The sequence below is a fragment of the Hemicordylus capensis genome, chromosome 11, assembly GCF_027244095.1.
Source record: "Hemicordylus capensis ecotype Gifberg chromosome 11, rHemCap1.1.pri, whole genome shotgun sequence".
Taxonomy (NCBI): domain Eukaryota; kingdom Metazoa; phylum Chordata; class Lepidosauria; order Squamata; family Cordylidae; genus Hemicordylus; species Hemicordylus capensis.
In genome coordinates, this window is record NC_069667.1 from 23,351,980 (window position 1) to 23,378,272 (window position 26,293).

The 26,293-nt window shown below is 46.1% G+C and overlaps 1 protein-coding gene across 5 annotated transcripts in view; it reads right to left on the reverse strand.

The window, feature by feature from the left end:
- The window catches only part of IL1RAPL2 (interleukin 1 receptor accessory protein like 2), a 398,901-nt gene that overhangs the window by 169,438 nt on the left and 203,170 nt on the right, over positions 1 to 26,293 (reverse strand). For 4 of the 5 annotated variants that reach the window (XM_053273784.1, XM_053273783.1, XM_053273786.1 and 1 more), the window contains exons 3-4: positions 14,996 to 15,269; positions 819 to 1,005 (exon numbers count right to left, since the gene is read on the reverse strand). In XM_053273784.1, the coding sequence (XP_053129759.1) occupies positions 819 to 1,005; positions 14,996 to 15,269 (461 nt within the window). The remainder of the gene's footprint in view (positions 1 to 818; positions 1,006 to 14,995; positions 15,270 to 26,293) is intronic. The other variant, XM_053273787.1, reaches the window with a different exon arrangement.

Sequence of the window (26,293 nt, forward strand, 5' to 3'; positions counted from 1 at the left end):
TTTGACAAATTCTCGGAAGACAGGTCTATCAATGGCTACTAGTCTTGTGGCTATGGGCCACCTCCAGCCTCAGAGGCAAGATGCCTCTAAATACCAATTGCAGCTGAGCAACAGGAGGAGAGAGGACATCTATCTATCTATCTATCTATCTATCTATCTATCTATCTTTACATTTAAATCCTGCTCTCCCTCCAAAGAGCCCAGAGTGGTGTACATGGCTATGTTTATCCTCACAACAACTCTGTGAAGTAGGTTAGGTTGAGATGTGTGTGAGTGGCCCAGAGTCACCCAGTGACTTTCATGGCTGAGTGGGGATTTGAACTCAGGTTTCCCCAGTCCTAGAGTCCAACACTCAAACCACTACACCACACTGGCAGACATGCCCTCACCTCTTGCTTATGGGCTTCCCAGAGGCATCTGGTGGGCCACTGTTGATGCTGGACTAGACAGGCCTTGGGTCTGATCTTATGTACTGTACCTGTGTTCATTTAAAAAGTTAACCTGGATACAGGCCCTTCAAATGCATGGTACAGATAGTGTACTTCTGTACCTGCATTCAACATAACATATGAATGACTGTACCTGTGTACACTGTACACTTGAACATGATGTGTGAATGGGGCTTTTGTGGTAGTGAATTCCAGAAGTATAAATTATGGAGGGGGGAGTATTTCTTTTAGACTGTTCTGAGTCTATCACTCAACAACTTAGGTACAAGAGAGAAGAAACTTTCCTTTCTCTCATTGTTCATTATTTTATAAGCTTCCATCATGCAGTTTGGATGATATTAATAAAAGACAAGCCTATAACTACATTACCTTGTACCATATTACATCTGGTTCTCGGTTTCCCGTCTTATAATCCTCAATATCTGGGCAGGAAATTATCTTTGTTCTAGTGATTTCTGATTTTTCTAAGTAGCGGATTGTACTGTTGTAGCAAAGCCCTGATTCATTTTCAGCAACCGTCAAGGACATAGACACCTTCATACAATATGTTGAGTTTCTGCAGAGAGAAAAAAACCAAAGGGCGAGATGCATTAAATCAACTCATTACAAGAATTTGTTAGACACTTTTCTGCTCTAATATGGAGCATGCAAAGCAATATATAAAACTAGAAATTTCACAATTGTGGTAATAAAGCTAGTAACAAAAACTTCATAATTAAAAAAACAGAGAAAACATACTTTAAATGACATTCCGGAAATTAAAGAGTGAGTGTATCAGAAACAAGGAAAAGCCTCTAAAGATGATAAAATAATCACCAGACTGGTTTCCTATTGAGGTCTCACTGGGGTTAGGTTTATGAAATACTGAGCCCTTTCTCTCGATCAGTGAGAAAGGGCTTGGGGCAGCAGGGAGGAAGGCTATAAAAACTTACCTCCCCCACAAACCATTGCCCTGTCCGTGCTGAGTGTGCAGATCGTGCATCCACAGGACGTTCGCCCCGCCCCGACATCCCATAATGCACCATGCATGTTGCATTGCGGGTATCCCCCGGGGTCAACTGGGAGCCCTACAGTCTCCCAGTCCTAGCTGCAAGCAGCCAGCCCTAGCAGGCAATTTTAAAAATGGGGCTAAAGGGATCGCTCACTCCCTTAAACCCCATTTAAGAGGCTGGCCTCTTTGGCGGGTTTGCCACTGCACAGCTCCTGGTGGTTCTTACAATCAGCCAAGACCGGGCTTGGCTTTCTTAGCCTGGTTTTGGCTGATCGTAGGAACAGACTCACTGTCTAATGATTAGCACAAGTTATGGGACCAAAAAGAAAGGGCCCAAATGACTCATTCCTAAGGAAACCTAAGAACAGCCAGCTATTATTTTAACTGCTCTTTTACATGAAAATATTCTGCTTCTTCCTCAAAGCAGCATATAATGAAAACATGGATACAAATACAAAAAACCATTATAAGCGAACAATAGCAGTAGGGGGTAAACCAACAGAATGCTTAAAACCAGCTACGATGAGCTTATTAATAAAATTTATGCCAGGCTTCATAACGGCATTTAACAACCCGAGCCACTGGGAAACAGAGGCAGCTGTGCCTCCTTTGATGCCTCCCCCAGCTCCTTAGGACAAACCGCTACTGTGAAGGTGCATATGTGCAGTCTCATAACCTATTGTTCTCTTGTTTGCATTTATGTCATGCTTATATATTAGAACCATTCCTACAAGCTCACGGCTTCCAACCACAGCTACCGAGAGCCCTAACCGTCGTTGAGTCTACCCAGAAGTCCGGCCAATGTTAACAGTGTTCTTTTTTTAGGGCCTCTTCTGTGGCATCCTTTCTTTACATCAGAACAGAAGAAATATTAAGCGCCAAGAGTGAAACTCCAGGTTAAGAGACTCAACTTTCACAAGGCGAGGGCAAAACACTGTTGAAAACAACTCCTGCTGCTGTTTTATCATGATGTTACCATCAAGTATTTACAGACTGTGCAGAAGTGCAGCAACCCAATCTGTCACTTTCTGAGTTTCATTAGGCATGATGGGAAACACAGCCCTTTAAGAGCAGACTAGAAAGGATGACAGACATCTTAATGAGGGCTGCATTTTCCCATCATGCCTCTTTTTGTCACTTTAATTGGGTACACCGAAGCCAAAGGGGTTTGGAGCAAGACTGACATGTTGGGTGGTTACAAGTCATCAAAGACAACCCTGGAGAGGAATTTGCCACATGCGAGACAGTTCCTGCTGAACTGAGCACCATATTGCGATGATATGTGTTTTTCTCCCATCCCGTTGAGACTGTGTTTCAAAGTTATTTACTTGGAAGGAGAGAGAAGCCTGCATTGGAGATTCCATCTCCTGCACGATTCCACTCTAGGACTGCTTTGAAGTAGGGTGCTTGTTGATCAGTAGTTCTGTCTAGGTCAGGGCTGCTCAGTTTCAGCCCTCCTGCAGAAGTTGGCCTACAACTCCCATAATCCTGGCTATTAGCCATTGTGGCTGGGGACTATGGGAGTTGTAGTTAAAAAACAGCTGGGGGGCCTAAGTTGAGCAGGCCTGGTCTGCATTTGGTTTGAGGACATTTGGTTTGAGGACATGCATTTGGTTTGAGGACATTTGGTTTGGGTTCTTTTCTCTGTGAAATGAACCTAGTGGAAAGGACATGCATGGATCTACAATCCTTAGTTAATTCCTCCTTAATGACAGAGTTCAGCCTTCATCAGATCAACTCCTGTGCAGCTGGGAGCTCTCCAGGGTCCTGCAGGGGCCTAAATCTGATCTGAAAACATGATCCTCTTGTTTGAGATCTGCACCCTGCTGAAAACCTTGTTGCTCTTGGCTGTGGATCAATTCATCTCAGACTTGCTCAGCACCCTATTGGCTCACAGTCTGACTGGAACAAGTCAAAGAGAAAGCTTCTGAACCTTTTGCAGAAGAGTATTTTAAAATGCCACATTTCAGATGCCGGTGATTTATAATTTATTGTATATATAATCAGCTTGGAGAAATTGTTAACAATTAACTTCCCTGGCTGATTATGGATTTTCCTGATTACAAGAAGAAAGGTCAGACAACTTGGAAGTCTGGGTAATCATGAGTTCAGGAGAGGTTTTTTTTAAATAAAAAAAAGAGCACTTCGTACAATTTAATAGTACCATATTTTCCTGCTAACAATCTTGCATTATTTAGCTTATATTTTCAACACTGCCCATGGCAGATTCTATTTAAAGTGTTCACGGAACAAGCACCTAAAAGTGCACAGTTCCTCTCATTAGTTACAATTAGAGGTGGGCAGAGTTGAGAAAACTGACTGTCTGATTAGCAAAATCCTGTGTGCACCGCCAGAAGGGAGACAAGACATTATAAGCGGATTAGTAGGGCACAGTATATATCTGAACATATTGCAAAAACGGCAAATAGTCAAGTGTATGGGCCACTCCCTGTTACCAGCAAGCTAGAGAATCTAAATTGGAATTTGCTTTGGCACTCCCTTGACTGCAATTCTCAAGAGCATCCAGTTCCTGGCACAACACAGAGGATTGTTGGATGAGTTTTGACATGTGCAGGAATATTGATAAAAGTAGGGCAGTGCGGGGTAGAGGAAAGGTTGTATTAGCACAACCAACATATTTCCAGAGCTGGGCTAGAGGGATATTGAGACACTGTGATGTTTGGGGATGGGGCCATAGCTCAGAGATATAGCATCTGTTTTATATACAGAGGGTCCCGAGTTCAGTTCCTAGCGTCTCCAGGTAGGGTTGGGAGAAGCTCCCGCCTGCAACTTAGGGGAGCTGCTGCCAGTCAGTGTAGACAATACTGAGCTAAATGGGCCAAGGGTCTGACTCAGCAGAAGGCAGCCTCCTATGACCTTGCTGTGGTTTGTGTACATCCTGCCCATATTAAATACAAGGTAAGATCGTGTGCCTTTGGGAATTGTATCTTAGGAACATAGGAAACTACCATATACCGAGTCAGACCCTTGGTCCATCTAGCTCAGTATTGTCCACCCAGACTGGCAGCGGCTTCTTCAAGGTTGCAGGCGGGAGTCTCTCTCAGCCCTATCTTGGAGATGCTGCCCGGGAGGGAACTTGGCACCTTCTGCTCTTCCCAGAGCGGCTCCATCCCCTGAGGGGAATATCTTACAGTGCTCATACATTTTCCTATTGCTTCAGGGCCAGTGCCTCAGTGACCCCCTGGGCACAAATTTGCAATTAAAAGTCCACTCCATGTTTTGTAGGAATTGAGCATAAGAAGAATCTTCAGAGGTTTCTTCTTAATCTAGTTCCCATAGAGGTGAGTAAATGCGTGCCTAGGCTGTGCCACTTCAGACTACAGGCAGAGACTCTTATAACTGAATGTCTCTCCATATACAACAATCGCCTCTACATAGAGAGGGCTACACTACAACTCTTCTTCGTGCCATCCTAGTCTTCGTGCCATCCTAGTCTTCGTGCCATCCTAGTCTTCAGGGAGATTTTTGTGTGTGTACAGAAAAACACTCAGTCACATGAGTCTACTACAGTCCAGACACAAGTTTATCTTCTCAGTATGGCATCAGATTTATGATGAGAACCAGCACGGTTTATCGTCAGATTTCGACCAGCCGAGGAAAACCAGAGTTCAAATCTCAGCTCAGGTATGGAGCTCATTATTACCTGAATGCAGCTTTGTTTTATCCCACTTTTTGGTCAAAAAGACCCCCAACAAAAGACAACCTTTAAGCCTAACCTATCTCACAGCTTTGTTGCCAAGATAATACAGGATAACCCACATGTAGATTGCTCTGAGCATTTTAAGTTGGGTGGTGGGCAAGGAGTGATACACATCTATCTCTCTATAGATTCTCTTGTTCATTTTGATCATCAAGCTATGCCTTCTCCGCACATCATGTTTTTTTCTTCCTTTTTCTATGTCTGGGTATTGCTGGGTGTCTTATATTTCTTATTTTCTTAATAGCTCTTGTTGAATGCCCCATTGACGGTCCCAACCTTGCCCCTTATTTTGCTTAACAAAAAGGCTACCTGATTCTTTAGGGGAGAAAGGAGTTGTTGAGTTGGTTTGTTTCCATCATACTTTCATTGTGTTGATTAGGTTGTACCTGAAATGGTTGGGGTCAAGGAAAGGAAGGCGTTGTATTCACAAATAACAAGAGAAGGGTGCTCTTGCCGTGGTTAATGCATTCGGTTATGTGGGAGGCTGACAAAATGGAAAACAAATCCCTTTTTATCACCAACAGCACTGCTGTGTGAAAGTTGGCAGAAATGACCTCAGCAGGAATAGAGGACTTAGGGAGGCTGTTTGACAAGTGAAAAGAAAACATTCACTTACGGACTGCAGTTCAAATAAATGAACCAAAGCCGGACACTCATCTGTGCAAAAAGGAAGGGCGCCCACCAAAACGTTGTGTGTCTTCAGGGTTACGTTTGAGTGGGAGAAGCAAGTCTAAACCATTTTCTAGCAGACTGTCCTCAAAAAATTGTAATTAGAATTTGAGAGCAGCCTCACCTGCCCTGACAAAAGTGTCACCCCAGCCACCACTGTGTCTTTGATCACGGCCATGATCAATCTTTTAGAGGAAGTACATGACTGCAGAATACTGTAGTAGAAAACTGTAGCAACTGCAAAGAAATTTGCAATTCCTGGCTGCCTAAAACTTTTGGGAAACTGAGAATGACAAACTATTAATGTTCCTAGTTTCCATGAACTTATCTAGTTGTGTGTGTGTGTTTTTAAAGTCAGTTACATCATTATAACCTAACAACAACAACAACAAATATTTATATACCGCTTTTCAACAAAAGTTTCCACAATGGTTTACACAGAGAAATAATAAATAAATAAGATGGACCCCTGTCCCCAAAGGGCTCACAATCTAAAAGAAACATAAGATAGATGGCAGCAACAGTCACTGGAGCGATGCTGTGCTGGGGGTGGATAGGGCCAGTTACTCTCCTCCTGCTAAATATAAGAGATTCACCACTTTTAAAAGGTGCCTCTTTGCCAAGTTAGCAGGGGAAACCTATGGCAATGAATTCCAAAGCTCCATGCAGCGCAGGAGGAAACATGCAGAAAAGAGTAATTACATGCACATACAGTACATGTAAGCAACAGTAGTAAGTAAGGAGAGGGGGGAAGAGCTGGTCTTTGGGTAGCAAGCATGAATTGTCCCCTTGGCTAAGCAGGATCCACCTTGGTTTGCATCTACATGGGAGACCACATGAGAGCACTGTAAGATATTCCTCTTAGGGATGGAGCCATAGCACAGGGGAAGAGCATCTGCTTGAATGCAGAAGGTCCCAAGTTCAATCCTCGGCATCTCCAGATAGGGCTGGGAGAGACACCTGCCTGAAACCTTGCAGAATTGCTGACAGCCCATGTAGACAATACTGAGTGAGATGGACCAAGGGTCTGACTCGGTATAAGGCAGCTTCCTGTGTGCCAATGTAAGGATGTTGATCCTGCGCCTCTGATCAGCAACTAATTTTGGATGAAAGGCCATTTGAGCTCTGTTCTCACAATCTGAGCAGGGTGAATGAACACATGTAGAGGAGGAGCCAAGGTGTGTTTTGCTGAATGTCTGCATGGAGTCTATGCACATACAACTGAGTCTTTGCTTGTGGCTGGGAAACCTGCTTTTCTGAATTCCTGGTTGGAGAGGGAGAAAGCGAGAATGCATTGTGGGTGTACAGCAGTGTTCCCTCCCATGGGGATTCCCAGATGTTGTTGACTACAACTCCCAGAATCCCCATCTACAATGGCTTTTGCTTGGGGATTCTGGGAGTTGCAGTCAACAACATCTTGGAACCTCTGTTAGAGGGAAGACTGGGGTACAGTTTTCCAGATATTCAACTAAATGCCCACAGACTGGGGATTGGATCTGACCCCACAATCCTGTTCCCTACACTGTTGTAGGGGGCATGGATAGTGCTAACCAGTGGAAAGGAGAGAGCAACCACACACAACAGGTCTCTCCTGAGAACTCGACTATTTATTGCCTGCAACTCACCGAAGAAGCCTGAGGCAGGGGTTCTCAAACTTGGGTCCCCAGATGTTGTTGACTTCAACTCCCATATTCCAATTTGGCTAGACTTGCACAATTTATTCTGGCTGCATAATTCAGCTTCATTTGGCATTGAATTTGGGAGACATGACGTGACTTTTGCTTAGTACAAGAGGACTTTGATATCCCCGGATTCGCGTATCTGCATGTCAGACTCCCAGGGGATGAGGTGGGCTCCTAGCCCTTCTTCAACTCCTGAATGACTGGAGCAACCACCAAAAGGTCAGCCTCAGGAACAGCCAGGGGTGGAGGTGAGCTGGTCACCTGAGTCGTCGTCCTGGCTTGCTGCATTCAGCCAGTTCTCTCTCCTGCAGAACTCCTGGCTCCCCTACTCAAAGCAGCTCCTCCTCCTCCTCCTCCTCCTCCTCCTCATTATTATTATTATTATTATTATTATTTTAGATTTATATCCCGCTCTTCCTCCAAGGAGCCCTGAGCGGTGTACTACATACTTGAGTTTCTCTTTCACAACAACCCTGTGAAGTAGGTTAGGCTGAGAGAGAAGTGACTTGTCTTTAAATACCCCAGTGCAGAGTGGGCGGGGCTTAAAGTTGACTTCCAGCCCCGCCCCCTTCCTGACCTGGCTTCCTGTTTCCTGCCACACCCAACCTAGCTGTCTCCCTGGAGCTGTTTCCTGCAGCTCTCCCTGCCTTGCCCCCTAAAGGGAACGAAAGCCTCAGAGGAGGGATGCCACGCCCTGCTGCAGCCTCCACAGGGCCACCCAAGCGACCAGGTAACATGGCATCCCAACATTGTGGTTGGGTAAAAGACACCTAACCTCTGCATATGTGGAAAAACTGGGGAGACATGCTGACCTCGAGTATCCGTGGGTCAGGGATGGCCAGAAATGACCGTGGAGGTCATTTCCTGCCGCCATTTAATGTTTCGGAGCCTCAAAATGGCTCCATTTTTAAAAAATGGGGAAAATTGTGATTTGGGGCCAACTGGGAGGTGATTTTCAGCTATTTTCAGGCACAGAACAACTCAGGGGACCAGCGAAGCATGGTAGGGAGCTCCCCCTGCATTTCCATCCAAAATTTGGCTGATTTTCTATCATTTTTTGCTGCCAGTCTGTGAAGACAATACTGAGCTAGATAGACCAATGGTTTCCTATGTTCCTATGTTCTGATCCAGCAGGGCTGTTCTTATGTGTCCTGTATGAACATAATGAATCTGGCAGCAGTGCTCCAAGATTTCAGGCAGGGATCTTTCCCAGCCCTGCTATCTACCCAAGAGCCTTTTAACTGGAGACGGAACCTGGGACCTTCTGGATGCAAAGCACAGACTCTGCCACTGAGCAATAGATCTCACCTTGTGACGCTTAACTTCTTATGTAGAGCTGGCATAAAAGTTGACAGTCGTTTTGCAATGGTGTCAGTGGGGGGCAGGGAGCAGCCACCATATACAGCAGCCTTTGCTACAAAGCAGGTGTGAGAACCACAAGGCAAGACAAAAGCAGTACTTAATCCCCCCCCCCCCCGAGATTGCATCCAATGGCAATGCACTGTAGTGTTGTTACGAACTGCAATGAGGACTATCTGGCAGTCCCTCTGGGGCTGAGGTTAGCAGCACATCAGCTTTGTTCTTAGCTGAAGCAGTGGTTTTCCTACCTATTAGGAGAGCACACTTTACATCTGTGTTTTTGTTCTCTAAGCAGATTAATGCTCTCATCCATGCGCCTGCCAGAGCTAGGACTCTGGATGGCCCCCAAGGTCTGATCGACAGAAAGGTAATCTGTCTTTGGGCACCGTGAGGAGTGCTTTTGAAAACGGCAAGGGCCTCTTTTAAAATAACATGAGAGTAACATCTAATTCTTAGGCAAAATAGTAATCTGGGTTGACTTGAAACCATCGCTAGCTTAGAAAACCGCTCCACAGCCCTTCACGGCAGACACATGTATACGTTTTGGTGAGTATCACTTGCTCAGTCAAGACTGATTGATGCATACGGGTCTAGCAGAGCATTTCATTTCCCGGCACTTGATCACGATCCATCCGATGGCTGCCAGCTCTGAACTAGATTTTACTCTCAGCACAGGGATTGGGAGTCCTGAGGCACGTCTCCCACCTCTTGGCCCATTGTGTGAAACGGGGCGGCCATTTTGTGAGGCAAGGTGAGACGGTGGATTACTGGGGCACCAGCAAGCTGTACCCGCTATCGACACTGTAGCAGCTCTTTGGGGGTGGGGCCATAGTTCAGTGGTAGAGCATCTGCTTTCCATGCAAAAGGTCCCAGGTTCATTCCCTGGCTGCATCCCCAGGTAGGGCTGGGCAAGACTCTTGCCTAAAACCTTAGAGAGACACTGCCAGTCAGTGTAGACAATTATGAGCTAGATGGATCAATGGTCTGACTCAGTATGAGGCAACCTCCTATGTTCCTATGGCCCTTGCAAACTTTGCAGAGCTCCTCTCCTCACAATCCTTGCACAGCTTGCAAGGGGCATGAGGAAAGAAGAGTCGTGTGCTAGCAACCTGCCCTTGTGCACTTCCAAAAGCTTGCAAGAGTTGGTTTGAGGAGGGGGCTGGTCATCACCAGGGGCATGGGGCAAGGTGCCATTTTGCACTGAATGGCATGTCGCCTCAGGCACTGCAATACGCTGGGGGCTGCCCCTGGTGTGAGATGTAGACACCATGGAGTGAGTTTCCCTGCCCACAATCAATGTCAACCGAGGTGCACCTAGGTCATTTTGGAGCCTGGACCTAAAGGCCTTTGGAGTCCCCTCCTCCACTGAAAATTAAGCATCATCATGCTCTGCCAGGTGACCACACCACCTGGGACAGACTAAAGAGGATTTGGAGGCCCCTAGGAGCTGTGGAGGCCATGGACTTCAGCCCCAAATTCCAGGGGTAAGAGTACCTCTGGATGTCAATAACAGTCACCAGAGAGGATCAGGAAACCCACAGCAGGATGGCTCTGGCACTTAAAATGGGTTCCAGTTGTACAGAACCGATAAGCAGAAATCATGGTGAGGATCAGAGCAATGAGCTTGCCAGTCCTGCCAGCAACTGCCACTGATGGGTGGGGAAACCTGCGGCATAATTGCCCCAACTCATCCACTAGAAGAAGGGAAATGTGCAGATGTAAAAGAGCTTCAAGTGGTCGACTTTACTGGACTTGGCTGAAAAACTTGGCTGAAAAACTGTCTGATGCAACATGGTCGGCAATATGAACGCAATGTCTGTAGCGCTGCATCTGTGATGACTCACATGCAAATTATTGATCCATATGCATTCATCAACTGACAGATAGGCATGTGCAGAATTGGGTTTTCACATTATTTATACAGGTCACGGTATTCATTTTTCCCTAGTACAGAATTTTGATATTTTTTTTATTTATTTTTTGGTCCAGTACTGAATACATACACTAGAAATGCTCTCACACTAAGTCAGACCATCGAGGACAGCCTCATCTTTTCTGCCTGGTAATGGCCCTCTGGGGTCTCAGAGTGGAGAAGGCAGAGACCGACATGGGAACCTTCTCTAGGCAAAGCATGTGTTCTTCCCCCAAACCATGGCCTCTCTCTTTGCTTATATGCCCATTCTTGAATGCAAATGCTCTTGCGGTAAAGAAGATAATTTGTGCACATCTTCATACTCCTTTCTATGATGAATTTTAGCCATCTCAGATTTATGTTCTGTTTCAGCCAATTATGGTAGGTAGTTTCTTTCCGGATACTTTGCATGAAACGTTTCAATCCAGAGCAGAATCTTTGCAGCTGATTTGTGAAGTTTTTGAAAAATGTGGCCTTGTAATGGAAATGCTGACAGCCTTAAACTACAGTAGCATCAGCAGGCAGTGGAAGATTAATGGCCTATAGACGCTGTGCAGAATGCATTATTTTTGAGGCTTGGCTCTGAAATGCCAGGGTACCTGAGTTGCGCCTGCTAACTTGGTCCGTGTTGCGACACGATGACACTCTGAGGATATATTTTAGCAACCAGCAGTTCAAGTCCTTCCAGCATCATGGCAACAAGAGGCAATGCCGAGTCTTGAACTGGGAGGAACCTCCAGGAAGGCGGCTGGCAAGTTAACAGGAAATGTGCTCAGGGCCTCTGCTCAGAGCCTTCTGCAAGTGGTGAAGGTAATGGAGGCTCTTCCCACCAGCTCACAGGAATGGCAACAGGGTCGGAGCCACCATTGCGTGGGGAAGTTCAAAGAACCCAGGCCGCTCCACGCAGGCGCAGGGGTGTGTGGTGTGTTAGTAAATGGGGCCCCGTGTCCCATTTGTGAGTCAACTTCGGCCGGAGCCACGTTTGCAGTGCGGGCAGGAGCACCTCTCCCCGCTTTCAAAAATGGAGTCAAAAAAGCTTCAGCCAGCACTGGGTTCCCAGCCCAGCTGGAACACATCTCTCTGCTTTTGCAAGTGGGAAAAGGGCACGCCCAGCCACACTGCCAAGGCGCCGCCAGCCAAAGTTTACTCGCAAACGGGGCACGGGCCCCCATTTACTAACGTGGCCACACACCCCTGCGCCTGTGTGGCCGGGGTGCCAGGTGTGTTGTGGCCTGGGTTCTTTGAACTTCCCCACGCAGAAAAAGCACTGAACGCTTTTGAACTTGGGTGCCGGAGAAGACTTTTGAGGATAGCATGGGCAGCCAGGAAAACACACAAATGGATCACAGAACAGATCAACCAAGGATTTCCCCTCGAGGCACAAATGACCAGGCTCAAACTATCATACTTTGGACACATTATGCGAAGACCCAGCTCCCTTGAGAAGTCCCTAATGCTGGGAAGAGTTGAAAGAAAGAGAAGAAGAGGATGACTAGCAGCAAGGTGGGTGGACTCAATGACGACAGCAATGAAGGCACCACTGTGAGACCTGAAAGGCCAAGCTGAAGACAGACCATCCTGGAGAGAATCTATCTATGTGGTCACTAACAGTCAACACTGACTTGACGGCAATCAATCAATCAATCAATCAGTCAATCAATCAATCACTACAAGACCAGCTCTCCTCCCCAATCTGGCAAGGTGTCTGCCTCTGAAGTGCAGCCAAAGCAAACAACCCCAGTATATTGACTACAAAGTATAAACATCTGCTTGCCCTGAAGAAAAATATAGTTTGGATGACCATACTGGAATTAAGAGACCAGTGGCATGGACAACGGGGGTCCCAACGCATCATTCTTCTTCTCAGCTTTTAATCAAGCCCCATGTTAGTGGAATGAAAATGAATTACTACTGCTGTACCTTCCACAATTAATAAACAAACAAACAAACAGATAAGAATAAGATATTTCTCGTGTGAAAGTTTTGGTGGTCTTACTTACTTATTTATTTATTTATTTATTTATTTATTTATTTATTTGAAAAACATGACATGGTCATTGCTTTGCAATTTCTTTAAAAAAACCTGGATGTCACTTTGCATTTCCTACGGTGCAAATCATGAAATCATTACTGGAATGACAGTTACGTTCTGCTGCCAATGTCTTCCATGAGGATGCTGAATAATGGAGGTTTTGATGTAAGACAACTGATGTAATCCAAGGAAGCCTTCTTTCCCAGAGATATTTGAGAACCTCTCTCAGTCTAATGGATCTGTGGATCACAGTTTTAAATGCCACCCTAATAAAATGGGCTAGACAGACAGCTCTCTGGGACAGTCAGGGCTGGTCCGGTCGCTACCACAAGACCAGCAAGCCTCATACGCTGCCTGCCTCCGCATTCATTTCCAGAAAGAAGTGGTCTCAGACTGGATTTCCAAGTTAACAGCAGCCTCCTTTCAGCTCTCCCTCTCCCATCCCAGAGTGGGAACTTGATCCCCCTGCATCCTCAAGCCAGCAGGGGCTAGTCATTTCCTGGTCGTTCGACCTCGTGAGACTCAAGTTCCAAAGGCAGGGGGGCTCCGTATTGTCCAGGGCCCCCAAATCCCCAAATGTGCCAGTTCCAGCCAAACCCACCCCACACAGCAGAGCAGGCGTCTACGCAGCACTGTAATGAGAGCCCCGGCTCAGACAACAGCAACAAAATATTCCATTGCAGAGAGGGCCCCTTGGAGACGCAGTGATGGACAGAGGTCAGGCTGCGGCATATGAGGGCCGTGACCCAGACCGCTCCATTTGTTGCCGCGGTTTAGGTTGGAGGCGTGTGCAGCATTTATCGACCTCTTTGCATTTTAAAGTTCTCTTGGGTGCCGTTAAGGACACACTCGTTCATTTAAAAAGAAGATTGCATGACCTCCCTTGTCTCCAATGTGTGTGCGTGTGTTTAGGAGAGGTACTTCTCTGCTTGTTAAACAGCCACGACTATTCAGCAAAGCTCTGAAATACATTCTCCATTCTGAGTGCAAAATCAAACCCATTGGCTCAAAGTTAAGCAGCAGTGCTGGGCTAATTTGAGACCCGTTGTGGCTAGTGGGTGAGGCAGCCGGAAAGCCAAGCTGAATGTATTGCTACAGTAATGGACCACAAATCCATTTATGGTAATGTATTTACAGTAATCAAGGAGAGGGAGCAAGTTCCCTCCCTGGCAGCATCTCCAAGATAGGGCTGAGAGAGATTCCTGCCTGCAACTTTGGAGAAGCCACTGCCAGTCTGTGTAGACAATACTGAACTAGATGGACCAATGCTCTGATTCAGAATAATGCAGCTTCCTGTGTTCCAAAGGGCCATAGGAATGCATGGAATTTCCAAACGGCCAAACGCCATCAAAATTCAATACATTCCATGACCATTTGGAAGGAACCAGGGCTTTTCAGTGGGCATTCCCTGTCATTCATTTTAGTACATTCCCCAGAGCACCTCCATGCTTGCATGCAGAAGGTTCCAAGTTCCCTCCCTGGTTTCTCCAAGATAGGGCTGAGAGAGACTCCTGCCTGCAATCTTGGAGAAGCCACTGACAGTCTGTAGATGATACTGAGCTAGGTGGACCAATGGTCTGACTCGGTAGAAGGCAGCTTCCTATGTTCCTAATGGCTATCCCATCCCCATTCTAATCTTTGTAGGTGTAGACGCATCACAGCATCTAAATATCCTTTCCAAGCCTTCATTGCAACCCTACCAAGTAAGTTCTAGTCTGCGGCGTATTTCTTGACTTTACTGTTGACGGCCAATCATAAAAGGCAAAAGCTATCTACCACTTCAATGTTGTAAAAGTTTTTTTTACTGAGGTCTAAATGAACTCTTAGTTAATGTTACTCTTAGGGCTGTTTATGCTGCCCATCGGTTTCATTTTGTTGCGTTACCCAGGCTTATGGATTTCCCCTGTCTTTTTTGTAGGGGTGCAGTCACCAGCAAACACACTACCAGGTATAGGAAGCTGCAGGTGCTGACATTCACCCCCTATTCCTTCCTTCTCTCTGCTCATTGTTTTTGCAAAAGGAACTATTTTGAGGCTCTCAATCTCAAAATGGCAGCTGGAAATGACCTCCTCCAAGGTCATTTCCAGCCACCCCCGAGCTGTGGATACCAAGGTCAGGTGTCAATTACTGAAACCGCAATTAACGAGGTTCTCCTGGACATAGTTGAGCAAGGTACTCACCTTAACACACAAGTGTAGAACCCGCTGTCTTGAACCTCCACTGCGTGGAACCATATCGAGTCTTCATCTTTGCTCATCCTCACTTCAGAAAAGATAATGGGCTCTTCCAAGTCCCCTTTGTTCTTGTACCACATGAGGCGGAGGCCTGTACTCTGAGCCGTGCTGTAGTTGGTCCTGATGTAGCTATAGAAAAGGGCACATTTCACTCGGACAGGCTCCCCGGCCAAAGCCATGTATTTCTTGAGGTCCACTAACCAGTCAATGCAGCCATCCACTGAAAGCCAAACACACACATACATAAAATTTAAAAATATATAATTTATAGAAGACTACCTGAGGCAGAGGTAGATTCAAGACAATAAATAATAACGAAAGAATAGCAAGCTACCCATTAGTACACAAAATAAGATGGCAGAAGAGCAGGATTCTGGAATGCAGACAGGAAGGGTCTTATTTTGGAATACTTCCCTGTGTTGGGAAAAACAAAAACCTTCTGCATGTTGTCAGCTAGGACGTACCATTCAAAAATAGCTCCCCCAGCTATAGGCTGATGTGGTACAGTCCAGGAAACTACTAGTCACTCTCTACCCCTTCTGCATAATGTGTTGATCGGGCTGCACTGAAATGGTATTGTAGTAGAGAGCATGAATTGTCTCCTTTGCTAAACAGGGTCTACCCTGGTTTGCATTTGGATGGGAGGCTACATGTGTGATCACTGTAAGGTATTCCCCTTAGGGTATGGAGCCACTTTGGGAAGAGCACCTGCCTACTTCCAGGCAGAAGGTTCCAAGTTCCCTCCCTGGCATCTCCAGAGAGGGCTGGGAGAGACTCCTGCCTGCCATCTTGGAGAAGCCGCTGCCAGTCTGGGTAGACAATACTGAGCTAGACGGACCCACAGTCTGACTCAGTTTTTACAAAGTTCTGCTCAATAACTCCTCTGTATTCCCCGTGTGAGCCCTCCCCAGTAGATTAGTTCAGGATTAACACATCTCTCTTCTTCCAAAGACTTGGGGTTCCCCCCCCCAAAGGCTCAGGAATTTTGCTTGACCTGGTTTCAGATTTTGCATATTTCACATGACTTTTGGGCACAGAAGTCTCCTATGTCGATTGGTCTGCCAACTCCTGAATCAAAAATATTCTGGGACTGAGTTTTAGGATTACACTGTGAGCGTGTGAAGATATCATGCTCATCTTTTGATCACCAGGATCCTAGTGCCGCTCCTCTGTAACAGTTTCCCTCTACCTCTTAATTATTTGTCTTTAGTTACTTTAAATCCCTTCAAATCCAGTCTTAGAGGACTAATTTCCAGAACACAGCATATCAAATTTAATTACATTGTGGTCACTTGAACCAAGCCAGTGAACCATATTTTAAATGCATTTCGTATGGTTCTGCTAAATTTCCATTTCTAATGTGAACTTTGTCATGTAAGGTTTCAAAGAAGGTTAAGTTCAAGAGGTAGCAGACATGACCTGAAAACTGATAACAGCTATATGTAAAAAAATTGTATTCCTCATATTAAAATACAAACGCTGAAAAATCTCAGCTAACAGTGGGTGTTGTTGATCTGATAGATGCATTCATTAAAAATTAACCCTCCAACATTTTAGGGATGCAAATAGAAATATTTCTGCATTTACGTAGGTGGGACTAGAGGAATTCTGCTGCCCAGCAGTCTGATAATGTTGAAGCTAGGACAAACCAGACTCAAATGTGACTCCTGTAGAAAGTGGAAACTAAAAATGTATGCAAGCAGGTTGTTCTAGATAAGGATGTGCACAAAACAGAGTTTGTGTTTTGTTTCGAGCTTGAAACAAAATCCAGACAGCCGAAACGTTTCGTCGAAACAGTAATCAAACTGGTTGTTTCGACAGAACAAACCTCAAAACATTTCAAGTGTTTCGGCCATAGGGAACAATGGGTAAATTCAAAACACCCCATTGTTCCCCATGGGTAACTCCTAGAGACACCAAAGTGGGTTGGGTGGTAGCCATGATGGGTGCTACCTACCACCCAACTCACAAAAGTAATGGGCAGGCAGGCAATTTTAGACAAAATTTTAAGCTTTCGCTCTCTGCTTCCTAGTCCCTTTACATACATTTTGAAATTCCCTCCTTTGGGTTCCCCCTCACTCCTCACCCCCCCCCAGCCAATGGGGCACAGTTGCCCATGACAACACTTGATTGGTATGATAACAAGCCAACCAAGAAGCAAGGAGATTGCAAGCCAATTGGAAACCAGTGCCAGAAAACCAATGAGCAAGGGAAAAACAGGCCTCCAAAATGGCGCTTGAAATGTTGAAACATTTTGAATTGAAACAGGGTTGTTTTGTTCCAAGCTCAAAACAGTAAGTAGTAAGTAATAAACTAATTGTTATAACCACTGGTTGTAACTAGGGATGTGTGGATCGATTTGAATATGAATAGATTTGACTCCATTCTGGTTGATTCAAGTGATTTGAATTTGAATAGAATCAGACAGATTCAAATCAATCTGAATGGATTCAACCTGTTTTCTAAGTTTAAATCCTATGCGAGGAGGGATAGGGAGGAAAGCCTCCTTTCATCAGTTAAAGAAAGAAAGAAAGGAGGTGCTGGGAAAGGACCTTTTGAAATGTAGAGAGTGCAGCAGTGGGGAGGTGGTGACTTGACCCACCATCCCCCTGCGCCCCCCAGCTGCTGATTTTATAATCAAGGGGTGCAGAGGTGCCTTTGAACCTCTCTCCAGAGCACTGACTACAGAGCTTGTGGTGTGAGGGAGGAGCCGCCTGACCCACTACCCGTCCCCATGGCCCACTCAGCTGGCCTTCACATGCAGAGGTGCACTTAGCCAGGGACCATGGGGATTTGGTCCAGGGCCTCCTGGCTTCTGGGGGGCCTCCCCAGAGCCTGGCCTCTGCCCCACACCGGCCGGGCAAGTCAAATCTTTTTTTAAAACTTTTTTTAAAGTGCCGCTCCGTGGCGGAGACGGGGACTGCCAGCGGGAGTGTGGGCACTCAGGGGAGGGAGACGGTGGGTCCTTCTCTGCACCCATCTACCTCCCAAATGAGCCACTGAGCCATTTTCAAGCCATTTCGGGCCTTGAGAGCTCCTAAATAGGCTGAAAATGGCCAGATCTGTCATTTAGAGGCAGGCGGGCTCAGAGAAGGAGCTCTTGCTGCCGCCTCCCTTCCCTGAGTGCCCGCACACCTGCTGGCAGCCCCTGTCCCCACCAGGGAGTGGCGCTTTAAAAAATGTAAATAAAATACAAAAATTTGACTTGCCCCAACCCACTCCCCAGCCCTCAAGCGGGCTTGGGGTGGGGGAGGCTGCAAAGCCCTTCAGGTCCGGGCTCCAAAATTACCTGGGTGCATCCCTGTCCGCATGTCTGCACGGAGGCTATTTAAAGGGATAGCCCAGTGTTTCTTTGCTAGAACACCGGTGTTTTTGCACCAAAACACCAGTGTTCTAAGAAAGAAACACCAGGCTATCCCTTCAAATGGCCTCCATGCAAACGCTGCACAAAGAATCTAACCCTGCTCTCTCAGGGAATAACCTTTCTTGTGCTTACAAACATAATATGGACTTCTCGGCATCATTTGTACAAGAATTAAACAATAGAAGCTTTTTTCATGAAATCCTAACCTCACAGGTGCCATGTTTAAAGGATGGTAAAGAAATAAATATAGATAATACAAGCTGGGGACAAGATGTTTAAAAAGTTGGGATGTTCGGGTCATCTGAATGACCTTAACAAAGCGAGGGATATTTTTTCCTTTCAGTGCCAGAGATTGCTTGTTTGAACAGCTTATTAAAAGTCAATCTTGAGGTTGCCTTAAGAAATCAAATGCAGCTAACCCTTTAGGTCAAGAAACAAGGAGATTATACCCATCTAAATTTTTCACTGAAAGACTGGCCTTGGTTAGTGCAAACAGTCTGTTTGGGGTTTGATATTCAGGACATTTCTCAAATTGAAAGTATTCTGGTTGTTGCTTTCAAACCGAGACACCCGAGAGAACTTGTATTTTTACACTATTTCACCATCCATGTATAGACCTCCACATTGGATGGCTCTCTCTCATCACAAGTAAGGTAAAGCATGCTGTCAAGTTGATTTCAACTCCTGGCACCCACAGAACCCTGTGGTTGTCATTGGCAGGAGGGGTTTAGCATTGCTTCCTCCCACGCAGTATGAGATGATGCCTTTCAGCATCTTCCTGTATTGCTGCTACCCGATATCGTACCAGAGGGGATTTGAACCAGCAACCTTCTGCTTGTTAGCCAAGCACATCACAAGTAGAGAGATTGTATTACCAGGGTTAAGCACCAGAAAATAAGGACAGTTCTCGGGAAATGGGGATATTTGCAACATGTGCTGGACCTACTGGGTTCTATCAGTTGCTGAAGAAAATAAAAGTCAACCTTTTGAGAGACAGACTGGTTGTTAACACCCACTACACTGGCCTTTCCTCCCTACAAAACACCACGAAAATGAAGATGTCGTAATTCCAGAGCTTTCCTAGAGCAAAATTATATAAAATGGTGACCTAATTAGGAACAAAGGAAGCTGGCTTATATACCAAGTCAGACACTGGTCCATCTAGCTCAGTATTTTCTACACTGACTGGCAGCAGCTTCTCCAAGGCTGCAGGCAGGAATCTCTCCCAGCCCTACCTGGAGATGCTGCCAGAGATTGAACATGGGACCTCCTGCATACAAGCAGATGCTCTACTACTGAGCTATGGCCCTAACCCAAATATGATATACATGGGTCTCCCCATCCAGGCACTGACTACACCGAGACCTGCTTAGCTTTAGCAAGGTGGCCGTCTCAAGCACCCTTAGACCAGTTAAGGGCACATGAGTCTTCTCCCATGATCACCTCTCCTCACATGATGCCTCCCACCCAGCTGTTTTTGGACTACCACTCCCATAATCCCCCAGCCACAGTGACCGATAGCCAGGGATTATGGGAGTTGTAGGCCAACATCTGCAGGAGGACTGAAATTGTGCAGCCCTGGTCTAAACCTTAGACTTAGATCTTCACTATTTTCCAAGCGGAGGCCACTTTGGCAAAAACCCTTCAATGTGAGAGCCATTTCTCAATGAGCTTTGCTCAGTGATGGATAGAGACTTTATTTATGGCCAATGGCCAGATCACTTTGCTCAGTACTGTACGGGGAGGGCTCTTTAAGAGCGTGGGGCGGGGGCTTCTTTTAAGAGCTCTAGGTACGATAAATAAAAATGATGAATAAATAAATAGGAGGAGAAGGTTTACATTTCCCAGCAATCTGTGCACAAATTCCAAGATGGTGGAAGAGGGCTCCGTTTTCCTCACTGGAGCCCTGCACAGCAATGGGCAAAGCATAGCACTGCCCCGTGAGAATGGTTGTCCGCACCTGGTGCTGGAGGACAACGCTGAGTATTTCGTTCTGGAAGATGCTTCACTCAGGCCCACCGAACCACTAGTCAGGGAGTCACACTTAGGGCCACTGCTGGCCCCCAGGCCTTACAATGCAAAATGCTGCCTTAGACCAGCTCGGGGAGTCATCATTCATTTCCAGACTGCAATGGTTCTCAAACTCGGATCCCCCGATGTGGGCGGGTCTGATGGGAGTTGTAGTCCAACAAATCTGGGGACCCAGGCTTGAGAACCCCGGCCCTGCTGGCAGACTCCTCCGTGTCATCAGTTGGGTCCAAATATTACCAAAATTTGGCACCAAGCTCAGCCGTTAATGAAGGGGATAATAAAAAAGATCTCTGGGAGCATCAGCTGAAAGGAAGAAACGTGTGCGCTGATGATCCATTGCTTCTGCCCAGCTAGGAGGTCTTCCATTTGTTTTCTGGCTAGGCCATCCACAATTATCTCCAAGGAGATGATTACGAGGAGCAACACGTTCTAAGAAAGTGACTGAAGACTATTTATAACAGGGTACGTAACATTTGATGACATTTAGCAAGTAGGAAAAATACTTGAAATGTGCTTGGACTAAATCATAATTATTGAGGAGAGGCTAATCAAACAGAAGACGACTCCTTTCCCCTTCTCTATGTCATTTTCTCTTGTTAAAGGCAGCATTTTGAATGTTGCCTCTTTATCGAGCCACATGGGCTCCTATCTAGGTCAAGCTGTCTAAAGCTTATGCTGCAAAGTTAGATTTTCTTCTTCTCCCTGAACTGTCAGTCATTGGAGCGCATAAACTGCAAGCTTAATCTAGAAAATCCTCAGCGCTGTTATTTTAAACATGATGGGAGACGCAAGGGTGGAACTTTGTCTTCTCTTATCCAGAACACTTGCTATCGGGTAGCTTCGCACGATCACTGGCAACCTCTGGTTTCCAGGGACTGCATGCTCAGGGTGGGCGTGTTGTCCGAATCAGTCCACCACTGGTTTCCAAGCTCTTTTGCCCAACTTTCACCCAATATTCTCCACCCAATTGCAAATCTTAGTTATGGAAGTCAAGCAAACGTCAAATGGAGGGCTCAGAAACTGGTGGTTTTGGATGACACACCTTCCGGGAATGAGCACTACCCAGGAAATGGAGGTTCCTGGGAATAATACTTCCCAGTATTCATGAGAAGCTGCTCACAGAATCACCCTCTTCAAGATCCAAGTTCTGTTGGTGTTGGAAACAGGTTCTAGGACTTGTGGTGTTTTTGGTTAATCCATTCCTTGATCCAGGCCATCTTTTGAATGGTGCTTTAGTTACTCTTCTTCCAGTCCTTATTTCCCACCGCCCCCCCACAGAGGTGGGGCTAAAAGAAAAACACCAGCCAGCAGCAAGAGCACTGAAGGCAGACTGCACTTGTCCCTCTGTACATAATATCTGTCTCATTAAACTGTTAATATTCCTGACTCAACTCTACTGCCTTGCCCTTGCGTACCACAACTCTTTCCCTTGGATCCTACAGGACTCTGCACTGGTGCCAACTCATTGCTGCATCACTCATTACATAGCAACAACCCTGGTCTAGTACTGATTATACAGTCAATTTCTGGCTCTCTGCAGAGTTCAGCTGTATGATGCATGTTGCCAAATACTTGTCTGTTGCATTGACCCTCGATATGTTTAGGTATCTGCACCTAAAAATCTTAGGTTACAATCCTAGACTCACTTAAAGGTAAGTTGTGCTGTCGAGTCAATTTCGACTCCTGGCGCCCACAGAGCCCTGTGGTTGTCTTGGAGGGGTTGACCATTGCCTCCTCCCACGCAGTGTGAGATGATGCCTTTCAGCACCTTCCTATATTGCTGCTGCCAGATATAAGGGTTTCCCATAGTCTGGGCAAAATATTGGTGTTTCCCATAATCTGGGAAACATACCAGTGGGGATTCAAACCGGTAACCTCTTGTTCCCTAGGCAAGCTAATTACCCACTGCGCAACTTATCTGGGCAATAAGCCTCACTGAACAGAATGGACTTACTTCTAAGGAAACATGTTGAAGAGCGTCCTGTTAATGTGTGAAGAGGCCCTCAAGAAAAGCCCTTTGAGCCACTGGAGAAATGAAAGTGAAATCTTGAAATGCAGTTATGGATTATCAATGAACTTCCCTGCCAACAAACAACAGTATATATCTCTGTCTGCAGTAATTGTACAAATGCATATTGCACTCCAACACATTTCAAATCATTTGCAATGGTTCATATTTAAAATAAATCCAGCGGTCTAGGGATTTTGGGTGCATTTTAGCATGAACTATAATAATTTATGAGCAATTATATGAGAGCATGTACACAGTCACCAAGTAATTTGTCTCCCTGCTCGCTGTCATATGAATAATCTTTACATTCCAAATCTGCCTGTAATAATTTCTGTAAGCAACTGTCACCCAGAGCAATTTATAATTGTGGGATTGTTAAGACACACTAGTCTACCTTGTTAGCTAAAACCTAATTTTAAACCCAATGTAACTAAATACACAGTTATACGACTTGCAGGACTTCCCCGCTACAAATGTTCAAATGTACTGCAGACACCCACCACCAGTTTTTAGTAAGGGCCTCAAAACTCTTCATTATTCTTTATTTTCAGTAATTATTTTGCCATAAAGATCTACATGGGGCTGCCCTTGAAGACTATCCGGAAACTGCAGCTAGGATTTTATCTGGAGCTGCCGGCTGGGATCTGCTGGGATTGAAAGAACTGCATTGGCTACCAGTTTGTTTCCAGGTCCAATTAAAGGTTCTGGTTTTGACTTCTAAAGCCCTTAACGGTGTGGGCCTGGGATACCTGAGGGACCGCCTGCTCCCAAGGGTTGCTGCCCACTTGACAAGGTCCTCTGAGGGGGCTCTGCTCCGGGTGCCAACAATAAGGGAGGCTCGGCTGCCATGCACGCAGGACAGGGCCTTCTCTGTTGCTGCCCCCAGACTCTGGAATGCTCTCCCAGTGTCCATTCACTCCTCGGTCTCCATCACAGTTTTTAGAAAGCATGTGAAAATTTGGCTTTTTAACCCAGGCTTTTATAGGATTGTCTCTACTGCTGCTTCCTTGTATATTGTGTTTTGTACGGTTATTTTATGCTTTTAGTTTAAATCTTTAGTGAGATTCATGCATTTATATTTTAGCTTAATATTTTAAGTGTGTATTTTTATAGTCTTGTTTTAATTTTTCTGTGAGCTGCCTTGGGATTATTTTAATGAAAGGCGGTATATAAATTTAATAAACAAACAAATAAATAATGGCCATGAAGAAAAGAAGGGTTCAGGGCCACAGCCATGGGATGATATCCCTTGAACTCTCATCTAGCTAGCAAGCTTCCTTCTACGAACGCAAGTCTTTAGCCCATTGAGAGTCAAGCTAGATAATACGTTAGACAAAATCATCTCTTTTGAGCACATTTTTCTGCAGAAACAGCCCACTGGTGAGGCGATACAGATCAGGACAATGGGGAGGATGGTCTGCCCTTTCCCTCTGCTAAAATTTTCACTAGAGCTGCTATTTGCCCACAAAGGGTGCCATTGCATCAAAGATGACTGCGTGTTTAATGTATAAAAGATTATGCTAACCCAGAGTTTGAGCTTTGTGGGAAAGCATGTAGACAGTATTCTACCCACTTGAAATTAAAAAGAATCAGCTTCAGGTATGGACATCTGAAGGCCCAAGATCAACTTGACAGCTTGATTATGGTTGAGGATAGCAATTCCTCTAGCAAAGTCAGGCTGGATTTGTGCCTTTTTTGGTAGCAGATCTGAGAGAGATATTTAAGGGAAAGAACTGATGTCAGTTCTTTGGGGGGCAATAAAGCACTCATACAAAATAATTTGCGCTGTTATGGGGGCTGTGAAGAAAAAGGACCCACACTTTGCATTCTGTTGTGAATGGGTAGTCATTAGTGACAGTAACAAGGCAGAACAGTGAAATTCTACTCTGGTACTCCTGGGACGTGATGGAAGAAAGAAAAAGGAGGATGTAGCAGAAATGCTGTATGCAACATAGCCTTTTCCAGCAGGAAAGGCATCATCATAGGCAAATGATCAAGCAGGGAACAGAGTGAAAAGCAACAGATGAGAGAGGGAGAGAGAGAAAAGAGAAAATGTATATTCCTTTCCAATACTCATTGATCAGTCATGTTTTAATGAGGTACCATTTGATCATATTTTAATTTGGATCAATTAAAGACTGCCTGTGATTCTGACCCTATTCTCATTTTAAATTGCACTCTGGCACAGGTGGGGTATCCATTCCTATTGCTCTGGTGCAGACAATTATTCCCCAGAAAAGATTAAAGCACATCCGTTTTCCACCATTGTTAAGCAAGACGACATTTGCTATGATTAGAGCTGGTTGCAGAGGTAAGCATGTGTAGGTCGTCAGTCTCATCCTGAGCTGGAGAGAACAGAACACAAGTGCATTACTACTGCTACTCTACACACCCAGAGGACTCTGATCGTGTCATGTGACCCAAACTATTCATTTCAACTTGTGGGTTTGGCAGGGCACATTCTCTCTAGAGTTTCAGAAAAGACAACACCAGCACATTGCGCCACTTGACGCAATGAGTCACTTGCCCTGCGCCCTGATGCTGAGGCCAGCCCAGTGTCACGTCCTCACTCTCAGATAGCGAGGAGGAAGGGGAAGCTGACAGCCTTTCAGCCAATGCAGGGGTGCCTGAGGGGCAGAGCCCGGCTGTCAGTTCCCAAGAGACGGCTGAGGCAGGTCCGGCTGATGGTTCAGAGCAGGCACAGCAGTCTGAGGCAGCAGAGACAGTGATGGACAAACCAGAAGATGAGCTGTGCAGGCAACCCCCACTGACTCCACAGCAGTGGCACATCACAAGATGAAGGGCACAGCTGGAAATATCAGGAGAAGGAAACGCCTCTTGCAGAGGGCTGATAAGCCTTGAATCCCTGCCAGCTGAGAGTTCTCAGCTTGGACTATAAAGCACGGCAACAGCTTTTGGTTAGCCGCTGGAAGACAACGCTTGTCAACCCTCGTGTCGACAGCTTTCAGCCCGAGCCAGACAGAGAGAACTGTTCCCAAGCCGTGTTTCACTTCTGCAGCCCAGTTTGTATTGTGGACTATCTTCCTGGACTTCCCTTCCGGGTGGCCAGATTGCTGACACCCGGCCCCCTTTCCCCTCGCTGGGTTGGCCGCACCTTCCAGGTGTGCTGCAGCCACAGCGTGGCACTGTAGGTCTGCGGGAGGACAAAGCTTGCATGGCATGATGGCCTTTCCTCAACACAGGTGCGGCACAAGCTCAGATCTCTCTCCCCCTTCCACCAACCAGTCTGTCCACTTTGGCTTCTCCCAAAATGGAGCATCCGAGAAGAGCGAATGAGCGTGCAATCCAAGTACTGGATCTAGCACAGCAGTGGTGAGGAAGGAGGAGGAGAGCACCATTGCACTCAATCTCCGTTCCAGCCGCTGCTGCCGCTGCCGCCACTAATCTACAGCATGAAGCAACAGCTGCAGTGCACCCAGAGGGCGAGGCCAGCCTGACAAGAGAGGACGGCTCTGGTGAGAGTGATAGGGCCAGTGCCAGGGAGCTGGGCCAGCAGGCAAGTGGTGGCAGCTGAGGTGCCTGCACTCACCATCCTGTGGTGCAGTCACCTCCTGAGGTCATAGCTCCACCTGGTTTCATGATGGAGGAGCCACCCTCTGAGGAGAATATAGCAAAACAAGCACATGCATTTCATCCTTCCTACTTATAGGGACATAGGAAGCTGCCTTCTACTGAGTCAGACCATGGGTGCATCTAGCTCAGTATTGTCTACGTAGACTGGCAGCGGCTTCTCCAAGGTTACAGGCAGAAGTCTCTCCCAGCCCTCTCTTGGGAGATGCTGCCAGGGAGGGAACTAGGAACCTTCTACATGCAAGCG